The sequence below is a fragment of the Rhinolophus sinicus genome, linkage group LG02, assembly GCF_036562045.2.
Source record: "Rhinolophus sinicus isolate RSC01 linkage group LG02, ASM3656204v1, whole genome shotgun sequence".
NCBI lineage: Eukaryota > Metazoa > Chordata > Mammalia > Chiroptera > Rhinolophidae > Rhinolophus > Rhinolophus sinicus.
In genome coordinates, this window is record NC_133752.1 from 36,791,428 (window position 1) to 36,810,576 (window position 19,149).

The window sequence follows — 19,149 nt, forward strand, 5'->3', positions numbered from 1 at the left end:
TTTGTAACTACCAACTTGTACTTTTTAATCCCTTCACTTTTGTCACCCTGCCCCCAAAAACCCTTTCCCCTTCCATCTGGTAACCATCAAAATATTCTCTGTATCATTGTTTCTGTTTCTGTTGTTTCTGTTTTGTTAATTTTGTTCATTTTAATGATTTCACATATAAGTGAAATCATATTGCATCTGTCTTTCTCTGTCTGACCATTCAGCACAATACCCTCCAGGTCCAACCGTGCCACTGCAGATGGCAAGAACCTACTCCCTTCCATCGCCAACCAATATTCCATTGTATATATATGTACCACCTCCTCTTTATCCATTTTTCCATCGATGGACACCCAGGCTGCCTGCACATCTTGGCCATTGTAAACAATGCTTCAATGAACATATGGATGCACACGTCCCCTTGAAGTAACGTTTTGGTCTCTTCAGATAATCACCCAGAAGTGGAATTACTGGGTCCTTTGTCACATGCTATAGCCTTTGTTTTAAGGTCTATTTTGTCTAGAATAAGTATTGCTACCCCAGCTTTTTTGTTTGTTTGTTTCCATTTTCATGAAAAATATTTTTCCATCTGTTTACTTTCAGTCTGTGTGTGTATTTGAATCTAAAGTGAGTGTTTTATAAGCAGCATAAGTAAGGGTCTTGTTTTCTTATACATTCAGCTACCCTATGGAGCATTTAATCCATTTACATTTAAAGTAATTGTTGATAGATATGTAGTTATTGTCATTTTATATTCATATTTTTTATCTCTTTTTTTTCCCATCTTGAAGATGTTCCTCTAATATTCCTTGTAATATAGGTTTGTTGGTGATGAACTCCTTTACCTTTTTCTTGTCTGGGAAGTTTTTTTATCTGCCATTCAAGTCTAAATGATAGTTTTGATGGGTAGAGTAATCCTGGTTGTAGGTCCTTACTTTTCATCACTTTCTAGCTTGTAAAAATTCTGTTGAGAAATCAGCTGACAGTCTTATGGAGGCTTCCTCTTGCTGCTTTTAAGATTCTCTCTTTGTCTTTAACTTATAACATTTCAGTTATGCTGTTTTTTGGTATGGGCCTGTTTGGGTTCAATTTGTTTGGGATTCTTCATTTCCTGGGCTTGTATATTTCCTTTGCCAGGTTAGGGAAGTTTTCTGTCATTATTTCTTCAAATAGGTTTTCAATTCCTTCCTCTCTCTTTTCTTCTGGTACCCCTATGATGCTAATGTTGGTACATTTGATGTTGCCCCAGAGTCCCTTAATTGAACTATCCTCATTTTTTAAATTCTTTTCTTCTTTTGCTGTTCTTTTTGGGTGTATTCTGCTACCTTATGTTTTAAATCATTGATTCATTCTGCTGCTTCATCTAATTTATTGTTGATTCCATCTAATGTATTCTTCATTTCAGTTATTTTATTCTTTATTTCTGAATGGTTCTTTTTTATGTTTTATTTCTCCATTTTTATATTTCCTATCTCTTTGTTGAAGTTCTCCCTGAGATCATTGAACAAGATTATAACCAGTGTTTTGAACTCTGTGTCTGATAGATTGCTTGTCTCCATTTCGCTTAGTTCTTTTTCTGGAGCTTGTCTGTTCTTTCATTTGGGATATGTTTCTTTGTCTCTCCATTTAAGCTGCCTCTTGTGTCTATGTATTAGGTAGCTGTATTATGAAAAGGGCTCCCCAGGGCTGCAGCAGAATTCAAAGGGATATTATAAGTTTGGGGCTGTGGCTTTTTACCAACTAAAACAAAATTATTTTAATATTTTAACAGTCAGCATTACTTTAATAATGTGTACTGGCTGCATATTTGTCCTGAATTTTCCCTAAGGAAATTTTTTATGCAACCATTGATTCATGATAATAAAGAAAAAAAATGAATGATAATGAAAATTAACAACTACATGCAATTTGGATGAATCTCACAAAAATCGAATTGAAAGAAAAAAAGACATGAAAGAATACATACACTAAGATTTCATTCATATAAAATGTTTAATAAGTAAAACTAAACTACTTATAGAGGAGCATAAGTCATAAAGAAATGCAAGAAAATGATTATTAGAATTGTGAAGACAGATGGGTATAGGAAGGATTCTGGAGCAGTGGAAGTGACCCTTATAATTATGTGTTATCTCATGTGTATACAGGATAGGACAATTAAGCTTGCGAACTCATCCTAGAAAAAGTGTTACATACCTCATTGCTGAATATCACTATAGTCACCTTCGAAGTATTCCCCTTAGGAAGCTATGCACCAATGTCAGCACCTAGTCCACCCTCCAAAGCAATTTTGGAACTCTTTTTCTGGAATGGCCATCAGAGCTGTCGTTGTATTACCCTTGATGTCCTGAATGTCATCAAAATGTCTTCCTTTCAATATTTCCTTTATCTTTGGATAAAGAAAGAAGCCATTGGGGGCCAGATCAGGTGAGTAGGGTGGGTGTTTCAATACAGTTATTTGTTTACTGGCTGTTATTTGTTTACCCCCTCACAGACAGTGCTGTGTGAGCCAGTGCATTGCCATGATGCAAGAGCCATGAACTGTTGGTGAAAAGTTCAGGTCATCTAACTTTTTCATGCAGTCTTTACAGCCCTTCCAAGTAGTAAACTTGGTTAACTGTCCCATTGATACAAATTCATAATAAATAATCCCTCTGATATCAAAAAGAGTTAGCAACATCATTGCAACAAGCTCACAAACTTAATTGCCAGACCTCGTATGTTTAATAAACTTTATTATCTTATATTATGCAATAAAAGGAAAAGAATAAACAAAAATCAGCTCCAAATAATGGCTGGGAGCATTGGATGTTTGCTGCTGAAATATAATAGCACAAATGACGTGTGAGGTTTGGGCAGAGAGCTGTGGATCACAGCAACCAAAGGAAAGTGATTGGACAATAAAAGAGCAGGGCAGGTATTTATTCACTGACAGTTCATTACAGAAGACAGAGCACCCTGGATAGAAGTGGAAGAACTTATTTAGTCAGAGAGAAATTTCCAAGGAGAATTTCCCCAAGAAAAATGAGCACCAAGGGCAAAGTAAGCAAATGCACTATTTCTTTGTTCAATTCTTCTTTTTTTTTTGGTCTCAATGCATTTACTAAAAGAAGCTTCCTTCAGGTATTACTTCCAGAAGGCATTGATTTAAAGTTTATTGAAAGGATTCCCCATGATAGGAATTATGAATAATAGAAAAATATGGAAAATATTCATAGTACATTAATAAGTAGAAAAAAGTAGATTACAAAATATCATACACAATATGATCCCATTTGGGGATACTCAAAGGATTTACCTCATGAAATTACAGGTGATGAAATTACAAGTGTGGATTTTATTTCTGTTGCTTTTATTTGTACTTTCAAACTTCCCATAATTAATACATATCGAGTTTATAAATAAAACCAATGATGTTTTAAAACATGATTCACAATTGCATAACAACTATCAAAAATATATATTCTTTCTTTCTCTCTCTCTCTCTCTCCCTCTCTCTCTCTCTCTCCCTTTCTTCCTCTCTCCCTCTCTCTCCCCTAGGTTATTAAATGCAAAGCAGCCATTGCCTGGGAAGTAGGCAAGCCCCTTTGCATAGAAGAGGTTGAGGTAGCTCCTCCCAAGGCTCATGAAGTTCGAATTCAGGTGAGTGGGGACTTTCCCTGGACAGGACAGGCAAGGCAGTAAGTGCTGACGTGGCTTCTGTCAAGTCAAGCCCATGCCGTATGACTGAGGGGCCCTGGAGTTTTCTGTATGGGGAAATCATATTTTAAGCTTCAGATAAAAACAGACCTTAGCCCCAGGAGGCGTAAATTATTAATTATTTATCAGTAGTTATTGATAATGGTCTTAAAATGTAATTAAATTATCTTACTATTAATCATTAATGCTTTGGATTAGGATTAGTTATGTTTTCTTTTTGTTTACCATTTGCCAGTTTTTGGAAAGTGTTATTAAAAGGAAGTTAGTAAATTTGGTTCAAAACAAAGGAGAGGAAAAACTAAAGTGCTACCCTGGACAGTATAGGGTCTTGGGTGCCCAGATGAAGAGACAGAGGTGGGTTAGCAGGGAGAAGACACACTGCTAACCCACTCCTCACAGAGAGCTCATAGATGGCAAGTTTGGAGAATTTCTCCATTTTCCCCACAGCTGCCAGGCTTATGTTTTTCTTCCAGACAACCACAGTAAGAGTTTATATGTGAAAATAAATGGGATAGCCTCATGAGCAGAATCTTGAATAACAATAATAATACAGGAATTAATTTAGATAATCCTTTATCTGATATCTTACTGTTAACTATAAAATTTTTATTACCTCTATTTCATGTAATTTCAACACAATTTGAACAAGACCTAGAAACCTGTTCCCTCCATTCCTTCTGCCTGTTAAACTTATTTAACTTTTCCCTATTACCTTTGATCTCTCCTCTCCTGGAGACAGTAACTGACAATTATATCTCTTTTTATGATTTTCCAATGACAGCAAGAGGTAGAAAACAAAGGTATAAGAGGAAAAGAATATATCCTAACATATTTTTATTTTTTCCTTTTTTTTTCAAAATATAATTCTTTTATTGAGATCAAAGAATGTTGTTTCAAGGTGACATTGGGCCTAAAATTATCCACCTAAGGACCCAATCATATAATTACAGAAACACAACTCAAGTATGTGGTTACTTTGTAGATAATTGCCACTGCCCTGTGTCATACTGACGCCCATGTTATCCATCCTAAATTTACGGAGCCTATTTTCCCGGTGGTCCTTGGCCATGAGGCTGCAGGAATTGTGGAAAGTGTTGGACCAGGAGTGACCAGTGTCAAACCAGGTATTTTATTTTCTGATTCCAATTAAATGGAAATGTCAGGATATTTCTGACATAATTCCTGGCACAATCCTGGCTTTTCATGCTATAATTTACCCCTGTTTACATAGGGGCACCATCTTTTCCAAAGCAAAACTGAGACACACAATCTATCACAGTCTAACAATGAGACAGAATATTTGAAATCAGAATTATCTAAATAAAATCTAGGGAATATGGTCACTTTATTTACAAATAGCACTGAGAAACTGTCCCATGAAGCAAAACTACAGTTAGTTTAAACTGAAGCTTCCATGGAGGTACAAATGACAACTTATATCAACCTCTAAATAAAACAGAAAACTAATTTAATATTATAAGAATTTAAAGAATGAGATCTATCAGTAATTTAAGTGAGAAATATATATATGTCAGTGTTAGATTGTCTTTTTGGAAGTTTGAAAGATAAAAATAATATGTTAATGAAACACGCCAATGGCTGAAATTATTTACCTCATATTTCATAACAGATCCACCAAATACTGGAATAGGGGTTATGTAATCCTCACTTGTCAGGCAGAATAAATCATTTCATTCTTTTTCCTTTAATGTTCCAAACGTGCAGGTGTATTAGTATCTTTCCATTCCAAACAAGAGCATAAAAACCAGTTGTTCCCAAAAGGTTTGCATCCACGAAGGAGTCGGGCCAATGTCCCAGCTCTGCCATTTACTGACTGTGTGACCTTAGCCAGTTAAGTTACTTGTCTGTCACTCAGATTTCTGTTTTCTAAAGTGGGGACAATAATAGTACCCATTTCAAAGGGTTATTCTCAGAATTAAATGAGACAATACAAGGAAGCAGTTAGAATGGTACCAGGCACATACTAAATGTTGAACAAATGCTAATTATTATTGGGCCTTGGTAAATTTAATACAAAGTAGAATCCTGGAATTTGAGAGTGAAACAAATGGTGAAACATGGAGATGATATAACATTTGCTCTCCATATCTAGCCTATGACTGTCCGCCACCTCTCCTATTATGTAAGAATGTTGTATTCCATACAGGTGTTTAGAAATGTAGTAAATAATAGCCACAATGCAGAGAGTCGCAATGGCTCTGCATCAGCAGTGTCTCAGACAGGACTCATCATCTGATGGTATCAATACAGATTTGTTGTTTGACTGCCCAGCAGAGAAACAAAGACAAAGAACAAAGACAGTGTATGCAAGACTTGGGGGAATCAGCCATTTTATAGAGTAACAAAATGTTGTAGCCACCTATACTTTCTGCTGAAAATAAAATGTCTACCACAAAGAATGGTGTTTTCTACCAATACATCTGGTAGAAACTATTTATAAGTAACATCTTAGGCACCATCCAACGTATGGCCTTTCTTTCTAGGTGACAAAGTAATTCCACTCTATACACCTCAATGTAGAAAATGCAAGTTCTGTCTGAGCCCGCGCACAAATTTTTGCGCAAAACTCAGGTAAGCTCTATACACTGCTAGTAAGAGTATAAACTGGTACAAATATCTGGGGCAGTACATTGGCAATACAAGAGGGGCTGAAGAGGTGCATACTTTCTATCCACCAATTCCACTCTTAGAAACTGTTGTGAAACCACCGAAGGATACACGTACTAGAATGTTCATTGCAACATTGTTTCTATTAATAACAAACAATTGAAAAGAGCACAATTGTCCATCAATAAGAGACTAGTTAACAAATTATTATGTAACAACACAATGGAGTACTATATAATACTGAAAATGGCTAAACTTGATCTATATGTATTGACGTAAAATACAGTAATCCCTCTGATCCGTGGTTTCACTTTCACTCTACCCATGGTCTGAAGATATTAAATGGAAAATTCTAGAAATAAACAATTCATAATTTTAAATTGTACACCATTCTGAGCAGTGGGATGAAATCCCACCACACCCTGCCCAGAACGTGAATCATCAATTTGTCCAGTGAATCCACACTGTATAAACTCCCCAGCCATTAGTCACTTAGTAGCCGTCTCAGTTATTAGATCACTGTCATGGCCTCTCAGTGCTTGTGTTCAAGTAGCCCTTATTTTACTTAATAATAATCCCAAAGTGCCAGAGTAGTGATGCTGGCAATTCAGATATGGAAAAGAGAAGCCATAAGTGCTTCCTTTAAGTGAAAAGGTATGTATGTATGTAGGTATGTATGTATGTACAGGAAAAAGAACATAGTATATATAGGGTTTGGTACCATCCAAGGTTTCATGTATCCACTGAGAGTCTTGGAACATATCCCATGGGGATAAGGGGGACCCACTGTGATCTCACACAAATAATGTTAGGGAAAGAAGCAAGTTGTTAACAGATATATTTAGTAAGGTGTTGTATACAAAAATAATACCATATATTGTTTACGGTCACATGTATAAAGATGTAAATATATCACTGGAATGATAAATGCCAAATTCAGAATAGTAGCTATTTCTACAGAAGATGAGAGGAGAATTCAATGATGCACAGTAAAGTAGTTTATTCCAAAGCCACATTGATATAAGTCTTGGAGCTTAATTTTGAATCTATGCAATATGGCTTCAGAGTCCAAAATCTTAATCACCTTATTCTTTACTGAGACTATAGAAAGATTTGTCCTTAATGCTAATTGAAACTAGTTTTTGTACTTTTGTTACATCTATTGCTGTGTCTCATCTCAGTTTCCTCATCTATAAAATAGGGATGATAATAATAATGTCTACTTCACAGGTTTGTTGTAGGTAATCAAAGAATTAATACATCCTTTTGCAAACCTTTAATGAAATAACAGACTTTGGCATGGGCCATCAATTGTTTCTAACAAAAAGAGAGACAAGGTATTATACGCCTCCAGATGAAAATAATGCAACACAACCTGTGAAATACTCTTACAAAAATAAAAAACCCTAAATCAGATCAAGCATTTAGATCAAGAACACTGGTTTAGAGGAAATACAGGGATGGAGAAACATGGTAAACCAGATTATAATAACACAATCAGAAAAATCCAGAATGAGGAAAACTCTACAGGACAAACGACTGTTTCTTCAATAAATAAATAGCAAGGAAAAAACAAAGGGGAAAGTGAGAACCTATAAATTAAAAACGACTTAAGAGACATATCAACCAAGTATACTGTGTGGACCCACAAGAATCTTTCTCTTTTAGAGATACATACTGAAATATTTATCATGAAATAGTGATGTCTGGTATTTACTTCAAAATAGTGCAAAATGTGGGGAGGATAAGTGGTGGTGTGGGGGTTGGGGTGGGTAATAGATGAAACTAGATCAGCCATGAGCTGATAATTGCTGAAGCTGGGAGATGGTTACACTGAGATTCATTATGGTATTCTTTCTATTTTTATATATATTTGAGTTGTTCACAATAAAATTTTTTTTAATTAATACATGTAAAACCCTTAAAAGAGTTCTCAGCACATAAAAATTATTCAGTAAAAAGTTTGTTATTATCATCATTATCTTTAGACTATTTCTATTTGTTATATCATGTATTACATTATATATTATTTATATTATATTTATATATGATTTATATTATATACTTATATTATATATGTATATTATATAATGTTAATATGTCATTTATATAACAAATAAATATATAATGTATTATATTGTATATTATATTTGTTTATGTATAACTATTTAGGCAAAATTCTTAAGTCATTTACTCAATATTCCAGATCATAAAATTTTTATAACAAATATTTAATGCCTAATATTTTTTTCAAGAAGGTAGTCAGTGGTCCATTTATGGTCTCTTTTTTTGTATCTTTTTAAAAATTTTTCTAGTCGAGTCAAAAATCTTATTGCTGATCAAGAACTAATGGAAGACAAAACCAGCAGGTTTACCTGCAAAGGAAAACCAGTTTTCCATTTCTTGGGGACGAGTACCTTCTCTCAGTACACTGTAGTATCAGATACCAACCTTGCCAAAATAGATGATGATGCAAATTTAGAAAAAGTTTGTTTGCTTGGATGTGGGTTTTCAACTGGCTATGGAGCTGCAATCAATATTGCCAAGGTAAAATGGTTACCACCAAGTTATATAAAATAGAAGTTACTAGGGTGGCAGTGGGATAAAGCAGCTAGAATTAGCTTCAAACCCTGGCTGTGTCATGTATTACCTCTGTGATTTTAGCCAAGTTCTTTAACCTCTCTACTGTTATCTCTCTATCAAAATATCTACTACAAATTGGTGTGATAATTAAATCATATCATATATGTAAGACATCTGGCCCAGCCTCTGGCTCCCAGTTCATGTTAACATTCCTATCTTAGTATGTTATATTATAGACCATCCCTAGTTTAAATACAGCCTGCTTAAATATGTCCCCTAAATATAAATCTTCATCCTGGGACAGCAGACCCAGTCAAGAGACAATAGAAACGACAGAGACCCCCACGCATCTCCATCTCCATCTCCCTCCTACTTTCTCCCTAATGCTACAAATTCCTCTCCCTAAACTGTAGTAAGTCATCTCTGCTTCTCATCCTACTCCCTTTGTGGCTCCAAGAGAGGATCTCAGGTGAGGAAAGGCAAAGTGCAACTGTTTGACGTGGCTGTAGTACTGGAAATATCATGGAGATCAAGTTGGAAGGTAACCTGTCAGATAATAAAAATCCTTCAATGCCATGAAAGGAAATTTGGACCTCATTCCATTGAAATGAATTGATAATTTGAGATGATTGAGTAAGTTAATTCATGTTTAGAGAAACATTAGTGGTCATTCAAAACCAACTGTAATATTAACACAACCAAATAAGGGACATTAGAAATATAGACATCAAATTATTTGTGACCTATTAAAAAAGAAAAACAATAAACCCTTTAAAATGTGTGAGTCTTAGAGTTTTATTCTGATAACACTAAAGGAAAAAGCAAATAAGGAAATGATTTTCACGAGGGCTTGTTCCTTATGAACTGATCGTCCTAATGGCCCTCAAATGATTCCCCAAATTTAGTCAGTGATTCATCCACGTTGACATTGGCAGATTTCCCCAAGTGGCTATATCATTTCATCTTACGACAGGCAGTCCTTTATTTTTATGTTCCTGCCCCCACCTCACTCTGTCCCTTAAAAAAAAAAAAAAAGTGGGACCAGCTTCTTTTCAAGCTATTTTATGATTTTCTTGCCTGCAGGTCACCCCTGGTTCTACTTGTGCTGTTTTTGGCCTGGGAGGTGTCGGTCTTTCTGCTGTAATAGGTTGCAAAGCAGCAGGAGCTTCCAGAATCATAGCTGTTGACATCAACAGTGAGAAGTTTACAAAAGCCAAAGCCCTTGGAGCCACTGACTGCCTCAATCCTAGAGACCTCCATAAACCTGTCCAGGAGGTTATCATTGAAATGACCGACGGAGGTGTGGATTTTGCCCTTGACTGTGCAGGTGGAGCTGAAGCCATGGTATGTATGTTTTTTATAACAGCATATAATAATACTTGTTAACATGAATAAATATTGACCATATATATTAATATATTTATTCATTTCATATTTAATATTATTTGTATACATATATAATGTCTTTATATAATAATTAATGTTTATTAATAATATATTAGATATTATGTGGTCTATGGTGATTGATATTTAATAAATATTACTGATTACTATAAATATTAATGTTATTAATATTTATGTTTATTCTTCCACATGAGACTCAGCAACAAATTAAGAGAAAACTTAGAAATGGAAATTTTAAAAGAATTGTGCATATGAGAAGTGGACAAAAAAGTAAGAAAAGAAAAGGTAGATATAAAGGAGTCAGTAAGAGAAGGTGACTGGTGACACCCTAGCAGCCAGAGGTACCCACTCCCATCTAAAAGCAGAATGGGGAGAGGTCAGCAACCTACAATTGATCCAGTTCTGTCTGTTCAGATCTCAATCAATGGGCTACAAAATTAGGTACATATTATATATTTGAAATTTTCAATATATTAAACACACTCTCACACACACTGCAAAATTAAAAAGTAAATCTTTTTTTCCTAACCACTCCAATTTTCTATCATTGAGATTTCTTCTCCTCTCAGGATGGGCTACACACTTTGTAGGGCCCTTCTGAGAAGTCCCTGAGGGACTGCACTGCCTGCAGGCCCCTGAAGCCAGCCCTGTCTATTTTATTCCAGAAAGAGGGGTAAAGAGTCAACTGCACAGATAAAAAGTGGAAAAGTGAACCTACCAGAGTGCCCAGCCTTACTCTCCAGAGAATAGTTACCTAGTGTATATTTGCTCAAAGACACTGAGTAGAGGGTTTTTTGTTGTTGTTGTTTTGTTTGCTTGTTTGTTTGTTTTTATTAGATAACCAAAGACTTCACCAACTAAATTATCTGCCTATGGATCCTTCTCATTTCATTAGTGAGAGCTGTGAAGTAGTTGTGTGTTATTTGCTTTTATTTACACCTTCATTCAGCCTGGCTCCTAAAATTCTCCACTAGGGAAGGTATAAAAATAAAATCTATACTTCAACAGGAGCAGGCTTTGCTGGTGCCTCCCCTTGGTTGTTACCTGACTGATGCATTCCCCAGAAGAGAGTGGAGACCAGGCAGAGCTGCTGAGAGCAACAGCCTGGCATTCCTGGGTCTTTCCTCTCGGAATGGTTTCATTATAATAATGTACCTATTTAAAAGAGGCTCCAGAAGGGAACAAGCACTCAGTAGATGTTAGCTATTACTGGAAATCCATGCATTCAGGGCTCCTTGTCCTGCCCTGCTCCCCGATGTTCAAAGCTTCAGGCCCTGCTTTTTAAATTGTCCTTGGCACCTGCAGTTTGCAATGAACCACAGCGATTCCTCCACTTCCCGCAGTTCAATATTTTTTTTTGCAAACATTGAAATTCAGCCTATTCACCTTATTTTTCTAGTACAGATAGTCTCAACACTGGCTATAATTACGAAGTGCCTGGGGAGTTGTTGTTTCTTAGTACCACTGAATGGACCATACCCAAGGATAGTCTCACGAGTTGGGGGCCCAGGTGCCAATATATTTTTTAAGTTTCTAAAATTGAAGACCACTGATGTAAAACTTGGCAGGTTCTAATATTAACTTATTTATTACACCAGGAAACATATTTTAAATTATGGAAAAGAATTACACTAGAGATTCCAAATAAAAAGTGATGGATTTATTTAATCACACACACACACACACAAATTAGCTAGCTACCCTTCTACTAAAAGTTTCCATATTTAGGGAAAGCTACACTTTTGGATTATAGAGGAGATTCCATTAGTGCGTATGAACTTGATTTCAATGACCTTTAATGCTCTAAATCAGCCTAAAGAACCCAACAGAACAATTTGAAAGTAAAAGGGGTCAAATATAATATATGGTGATGAAAGTAGAACTGACTCTGGGTGGTGAACACACAATGTGATACATAGATGATGTATTACAGAATTGTACACTTGAAACCTATGTAACTTTACTAACCATTGTCACCCCCAATAAACTTTAATTTTTAAAAAAAGAAAGTCACAATAATTGACAATTTTATAAGATTTTTGAGAATTAAAAATAATTCTCACCAAAAGTTATCAGAGGCTACTACATACGATCCTGTATTTCATACAAACTCCCATTTAACTAAGTCATCATTGTGGAGGTTAATTCTTTGCTTGGAGTAAAGTCACAAATGTAGAAAAAGCAATACGAAAAACATTTTTCAAAAACAGGAGTCAATGTAAGCAGCTACCTCAGGTGACAGGTAGTGTCTCTGGTCTTTTCCTTCTTCACAGATCTCTCTATACAGTATATGTAAGCAAAACTGTTTCTGCCATACAAAAATAAGTACAAAAAGTAGAGAGTTGCTATTTAGAAATGTGGGCGGCCAGATGGCTCAGCTGGTTAGAGCGTGATCTCTCAACAAGGTCACCGGTTCAATTCCCACATGGGATGGTGGGCTGCACCCCCTGCAACTAAAGATTGAAAATGGCAATTGGACTTGGAGCTGAGCTGCACCCTCCACAACTAGATTGAAGGAAAATGACTTGGAGCTGATGGGCCCTGGAGAAAAACACTGTTCCCCAATATTCCCCAATAAAAATTATTTAAAAAAAAAAAAAGAAGAAGAAGAAGAAGAAAGAAAGAAAAGAAATGTTAGGAATTCTCAAAACAATAAATACATAATAAAATAAAAATTTCAAAACATTCTTAAAGTTCTAGGTCATTGCATTTTCCATCATTAGTAAGACAGAGAAAGAGAGAAAAGGGAGGGAATTTACTGTGCTTCAAACTCATTCTTTCATATAGTGATCAGTGATGAAAAAAAATTGAATTTCCTATTGGGACTTCTGTAAAAGTAAAACTTGCCCCAATAGGTTGGAATCAAGTACACTGCTGAGTATGGCAAGGGATATAGGACAAAGTTTATATTTTTCTTCTATAACGTTAGTCTCAAAACATTCTAAATATTCATGTATTTACCTACCATAGGGCTTCTATGTGGAATGGCCATCACAAGTTTATATCTTTGTTAAACTTATTTACATTTTCAATCTCTGGCATTTTTATATTAATCCCAAAATTACAGTAGGCTAAGATAATGAATGCTTTCTTTTTCTCTCATGCAACAATCAATGCAACTGCCTTGAGCCACTGTCCTTCATGCTGTGCCTCATCTATCAAAGAGGTTCAAATTTATGGCTTCACAATCTCAACATGAGGTCCTCTTGGTTGTTACAGCAGAAGAAGGGACAACTGGCAGGTTGCACATTGCCTTCTCTTGTTTGGGCTAGGAAATTACACACATCACTTCTGCTCATAGCTGATTGGCCAGAACTAGTCACATCACTCTACCTAACTGTAGGAGAGCTATAAAGTGTAGGGCGGCCGATGAAATGCCTTCTCATGAGCAGCAGCCAATGTCATTTTGTTTAACTATTTTGCCCTCTGTTTTAAATAGCATTTCTTTTCATCTATCCTACATTGAGATCTACTAAGTTTATAGTATATGCCTCATCCTAGGCTCTAGTGAATTCTCAATCACCTTCTCTTCATGACTTTAAAGATTTTGATCATATGCCCCTGGAATTGCAAACACTTTACTATATACCCATGGTAAATAGTCAAAAGCTTGCTGATTAGAGTTTATGATATCATCTATAGGTCTTTTCTAACTTCAAGTATGTGTATTTTTCTTGATATACATTCTAGGTTCAGCATAACTATGGTATTAAAGAGAGGGAAATAATATGTTGTCTCTTTTAAATATCTTTTTTAATGAAGTTCATAATTTTATTGAACGTTTTATCTAAAACATAAGCCTTAAAGCTTGATCCACGAGTATAACACTATGACCTCATTAGCTTGATGCCCATTATCTCATATGCAAAGTATAAATTTTCCCTGAAACACAATACACATCCACTGAAGTCATGTTCTACTTTTACTCAGCTAGCCTTTTGTATTTGACCTTCCAGAAAGCAGCTCTGGAGTGTACAACGGTAGGCTGGGGATCATGTACTCTCGTTGGAGCTGCCATTGATGACAAAGGATTGACTATTTCTCTAACGGACCTACTAACTGGCCGTACTATCAATGGAACATTATTTGGTGGTCAGTATTTTTTTTCTTTTAATTTTCTCCATAGTAGTACTGAAAGTCTTATAATGAAGATTATTGAAAGGAAAGGAAAATAATTTGTTGTTTAAATAGTGGGTGCCTAGAATACATCTAAAGACTACATAAAAACTATTCTATTAATTAATTACTTGAAAGTAAAGTTTGTAATAGAAGAATAACTACCACTTGCAAACTGAAGTTCAATTTGCATTAAAATGAACTAACATTGAGGAACAAAAGGCAAACTTTGACCAAACTGAGATAATTTCTATCGAGAAATAGAAAATAATCTTGAATTTTTCTTATGAAGAAAATTTGTTAAAGTAGATAAAAGTATAGAAAGTTAAAGATGGGCAGGAGGTTCATCTATTTGGAGTAAGCCAAATCTGCCGAAATAATTTCATTTATTCAACAAATACTGATTAAACTATCTCTTTATGTCAAGCAGCATGTCTTTATTTGCAATTTTGGCCAAATTACAGGTTGGAAAGGTATAGATTCTATCCCGAAGTTGTTTACTGACTACAAGAATAAGAAATTCAATCTGGATGCATTGGTGACCCATACCCTGCCTTTTGACAAAATCAATGAGGCTTTTGACCTAATGTACCAAGGAAAAAGGTAAATTACCAAACAGTTGGGTAGGTGGTTTGAAAAACCTTTATGATGATTCTATTTTTATTTGATGTTAAAAACTAGTCAGTGTGTCTTTTCTGACACTTTCCTCATCATCAGATGCACTATATGTGATGTGCTTAAGAGATTAAATAGTAGCCATTTAGGTTGGGGGGGAAGCTTCCTACTCTGTTTCCATAAGGTACCCTGCCATGCACTGTTCCAACATTGAGTGGTGGTATAAACTGACACTTATTTTCCCTTGCACAATCGTTAACTCCGTTGTGGATGCTCCCTAGAAAGAGACGTTTCTATAGAATAATGTGATGCCCCTCTAGTACAATATAGCCCTGGCTCTGGAATCATTATGTTAGGCAACTTGACAACGAGTGCACACTGCACACCTTTCTGTCCCAGAATCAGGTGAAAGGAAAACCATAGAGATGTGAGCAGTAAGTGGCCAGTATCAGATACTTAAAGGATGCCCCAACTCTCTGTCTCTTGCTTTGTCATAGATCTCCTATAAGATACATCTGAGCCACAATTTCAGCTCTGTTATGCCCCCTTGGCATGGGCCCTGAGAACTGATTTATAAAAAGTTCCCCACTGGGGGATCCCTACCAGTTAGGGCATGGGTAAGACTAGGTTCTCCAAGCACAGCCTTCATCAATAGAAGCAAAGGCTAAAACACCAGGAACAATGTTGCATGGAGGAGATGTAGGACAAAAAAAAACAAAAAAAGAAAAGAGAAGACATTATAAAAGAGAGGGGAGAAAAGGCCTAATGTTAAATGACAGAAGTTTGATGCAGAGAAGGAATGTTACAAAAGAAGAAAATAAGTCCATGACACAATGGCTGGAAAGGTATAGGACCCAGGTTATTTCATGGGACAGAAACCTAAGAAAATGTCTTTACTGACATTTTTTCCTAATTTGGAAACATATTAGCTACAACATATCAAGAAGAAGTTCAATAACAAGAAAAGAAATAAACACTATTTTTTAAGCTATGCTAAGTAACTTAATGTACAAGCCCCTCAATATCTTGCAAGACCTCAAAATCCCCATAAGGAGCATTCCTCAAGTTAGGAGCTGGTTGGGGTTGGGGCTTTAGACCCTGGAGCTTATAGCCTCTCCACCACTACCCCTTTTCCCTAGAGTTTCATTCATGGAATATACCCAACAAGGAAAGCTAAGGGGCAGCCAAATGGAAAAGATTGCATTATTTATTAATAATTGGGCAAGTCTCCCATACTCTTAAGGTAGGCCTGATAGTGGTAAAATGGAGGTGTAGGGCAAACTGCTGAATGAAGCCGCACACTACCCCTCTGGCTCACTGACTTCCCACACAGATGGAGAAGGCAGAGGACCGGCCTTCCCAGGTGTACTTACTATGTAGATACAGGAAACACAATTGAGGACAGGCTCTCCTGCCACACCAACTACACAGAAGCATGGAAGTGGAGGAAAGGGGATAGGATATAGTGATCAATTGGCCTGTTAAGGTACAGTGACCCTTATTCATGGTGAGGAAAGGACACAGAGGTTGTCCCTCCACAGAGAGGTGTAGCTTCCAGTCCCTGAGTGAAGAAAACATTTATGCACAGCAACCTACTGATGCCAGAGACTCCACAGCTCCAGCTGTAAGGTCTGAGATAAGGAATTCTCTGTCCTTGAGGCATAGCCCTCCCTTTGCTTCTACATGTGGAAGAAGTTATCCAGGAATATTTGGGTTCTAAGAAAGTAGCATCCCAGCACACCAACCACCCCCTTTTGATGCCCAATTTGCCCAAGGCTACAGAAGAGCCAAGAGCAGTGACTACTCCAAGATGAAAACTTCACTACAATCTTGGCACGCTCTACTTCTCTACAGCACCACTGGGCAAAAAGGACCCAGGGGCAAGTGAGGGTCCTCAATTTCCAGCCAGCTTATTGGCGTTGTATAAAAAATATTATTAATACCCTGAATGGAAGAGGGTGACAAGACAAATGAAATGAGGCTTAGCAAATTGTGTGCCTATAAAGAAAGATTAACTCAAATCCTGAAATGCAAAAACAAAAATTATTTGTGGGTTTTGGTTAAATTTGTCATGAAAATTACACTGATTATTGTTTTATAATTATTAACAGCATTCGAACAGTCTTGCTCTTTTGAAGATGCCAGGCACAATATGGAATACTATCTGAGTGAATCCGAACCTGTACAGTTAATTTATAACCTGATATGATGAACCAAGGATCACCATGAATTTAAACACATATTCATAGTTAACATCTCAACATCAAATAGCTATAAAAATAACAACATTTGTATCCATAAAATATATTAATATTTCCTATGTTAAATAACTATGATAACTGATGTGTTTATGAATAGAATCATATGATCTTTAGGAATTGTTTAAAACTAGTTCTAGAGAAGTGGAAGTGATGATGAAAGGGTAATAAAAAAACTAGATTGGCTATACGTTCACAAAATTTTAGGTTGGGTGATAAATATATGGGATCTCAGTATACTATCTGTTTTTGTATATGTTTAAAATTTTCCATAATAAAAAAATTTTACTAGAAAAAATCACTATTATACATGCATACATAAGATACCTATATTATCTTTAAAATATGTATACATTATATATAATGCTGTTTTGTAATTTCTGAGTTCCAATAAGGTACAAGTTATTCTTTAATAAACTGCTAAATAATTTCATTTTTAACAAGTATTCATTTCTTTTTTCTTAGCCCCACTTTACCGCTATAAACTATAATCACAAGTAGTCGGATACCAGAAGCTATATATACTTGTATATGAATATGTATATGAAGATTTTTAAAAAGAAAAACATCTATACCCTCAAATTTCCATCTTTATTAAATACTTGCCCTTTTTATCTTTGATAATTATTGTAACATATAATATTTAGAGCTTTACAGAGTTTAATGATTGTAATTTGCAGTAAGTCTATTTTCTAGTCAACTAAAATTGAGAAAAAGCAATGTACTTATAACAAAGTAATATCAGCAATCTGTAGTTACAAGATTTAACAGACAATCAGATTTATATGAAAAGCAAAACGAGAGTTTTCAAAGTATTAGACTCATAGATGCTACATGAACAGTTTAAGAATAAGGCAGATAATAATCTGGATCAGAGTAGCAAAGACTAGCCCTTAGCTTAGCATGATTTCTGAAACCCACCAGTTTTTTTTGTTTATTTCTTAAATGTTTACCACATGTTGACCTCTGAAAGAAGATAAACTTTTCTGAAGCTTTGGCTGAAGAGGGTACTAATATCTCAAAGTAGAAATTTATATTCCTGCTCATTTAAGATCCTCTTTCATTAGAAGTAGAAGCCAATTAACCATTTTGTAATTGCTTCCTTTATTGGCATTGTGGAGAATGGGACCCATTCCACAGGTGGTTGGCGTTTCTCATGCTTTTCCCTATATCAGTTATGTTCTTCCTCTTCACCCCTTCCCCTCCTCGGTTTCCTCAGTCCTCCTCAGATCCAGTTGGAGACCCACCTCCTTTTCAGATCTTGGCAGTCACAAAGCTTTTTTCCTTCCCCGAGCTCCTTTGGCTCTGAGTGTCTTTGTGGAAATCTTAACACATGCTGTGTCCACCAAACTGGAATGGAATTTGACCCCTCCAAAGGGGGGAGGGGGGGAGGCGGCATTATTTTAAAGGTTTGGATTCTCTAACATAATAAGATATATAGGTATATTTTTCTAATGACTTTTTTTGGTCTGAAATCATTACACATATTTAAGAATGCCAGTTAATAGGGTGAACAATATTTGACTTTAGAAGACAATACAATCACAGTATATTCTTCAGAGAAGAAAACAATACATTTTTAAAATACAGTCATGGTCCAACATGGATGGACCTAGAGAGTGTTATGCTAAGTCAGACTGAGAAAGACAAATACCATATGATTTCACTTATATGTGGAATCTAAAGAGCAAAATAAATGGAACAAACAAAACAGAACAGACTCATACATACAGAGAACAAACTTACGATTGCCAGAGGAAAGGGCGTTGGGGGAGCTGGGTGAAAAAGGTGAAGGGATTAAAAAATAGAAATTGGTAGTTACAAAATATTCACGGGGATACAAAGTACAGCATACAAA

At 35.8% G+C, this 19,149-nt stretch overlaps 1 protein-coding gene across 1 annotated transcript; it reads left to right on the forward strand.

The window, feature by feature from the left end:
• The first annotated feature begins 2,911 nt into the window (after positions 1 to 2,911).
• On the forward strand, positions 2,912 to 17,721 carry ADH4 (alcohol dehydrogenase 4 (class II), pi polypeptide). The gene is made up of 9 exons (XM_019741145.2): positions 2,912 to 3,030; positions 3,529 to 3,630; positions 4,670 to 4,811; positions 6,192 to 6,279; positions 8,631 to 8,862; positions 9,982 to 10,242; positions 14,259 to 14,394; positions 14,883 to 15,021; positions 17,145 to 17,721. Exons 1-9 carry the CDS (start codon positions 3,013 to 3,015, stop codon positions 17,167 to 17,169), a joined length of 1,143 nt encoding a protein of 380 aa, XP_019596704.1. The 5' UTR covers positions 2,912 to 3,012; the 3' UTR covers positions 17,170 to 17,721.
• Positions 17,722 to 19,149: the final 1,428 nt, after the last annotated feature.

Coding starts and splice junctions, on each gene's coding strand:
- ADH4 (XM_019741145.2), top strand. Junction 8,863..9,981: donor CTGCAATCAATATTGCCAAG/GTAAAATGGTTA, acceptor TCTTGCCTGCAG/GTCACCCCTGGTTCTACTTG. Junction 14,395..14,882: donor CAATGGAACATTATTTGGTG/GTCAGTATTTTT, acceptor GCCAAATTACAG/GTTGGAAAGGTATAGATTCT.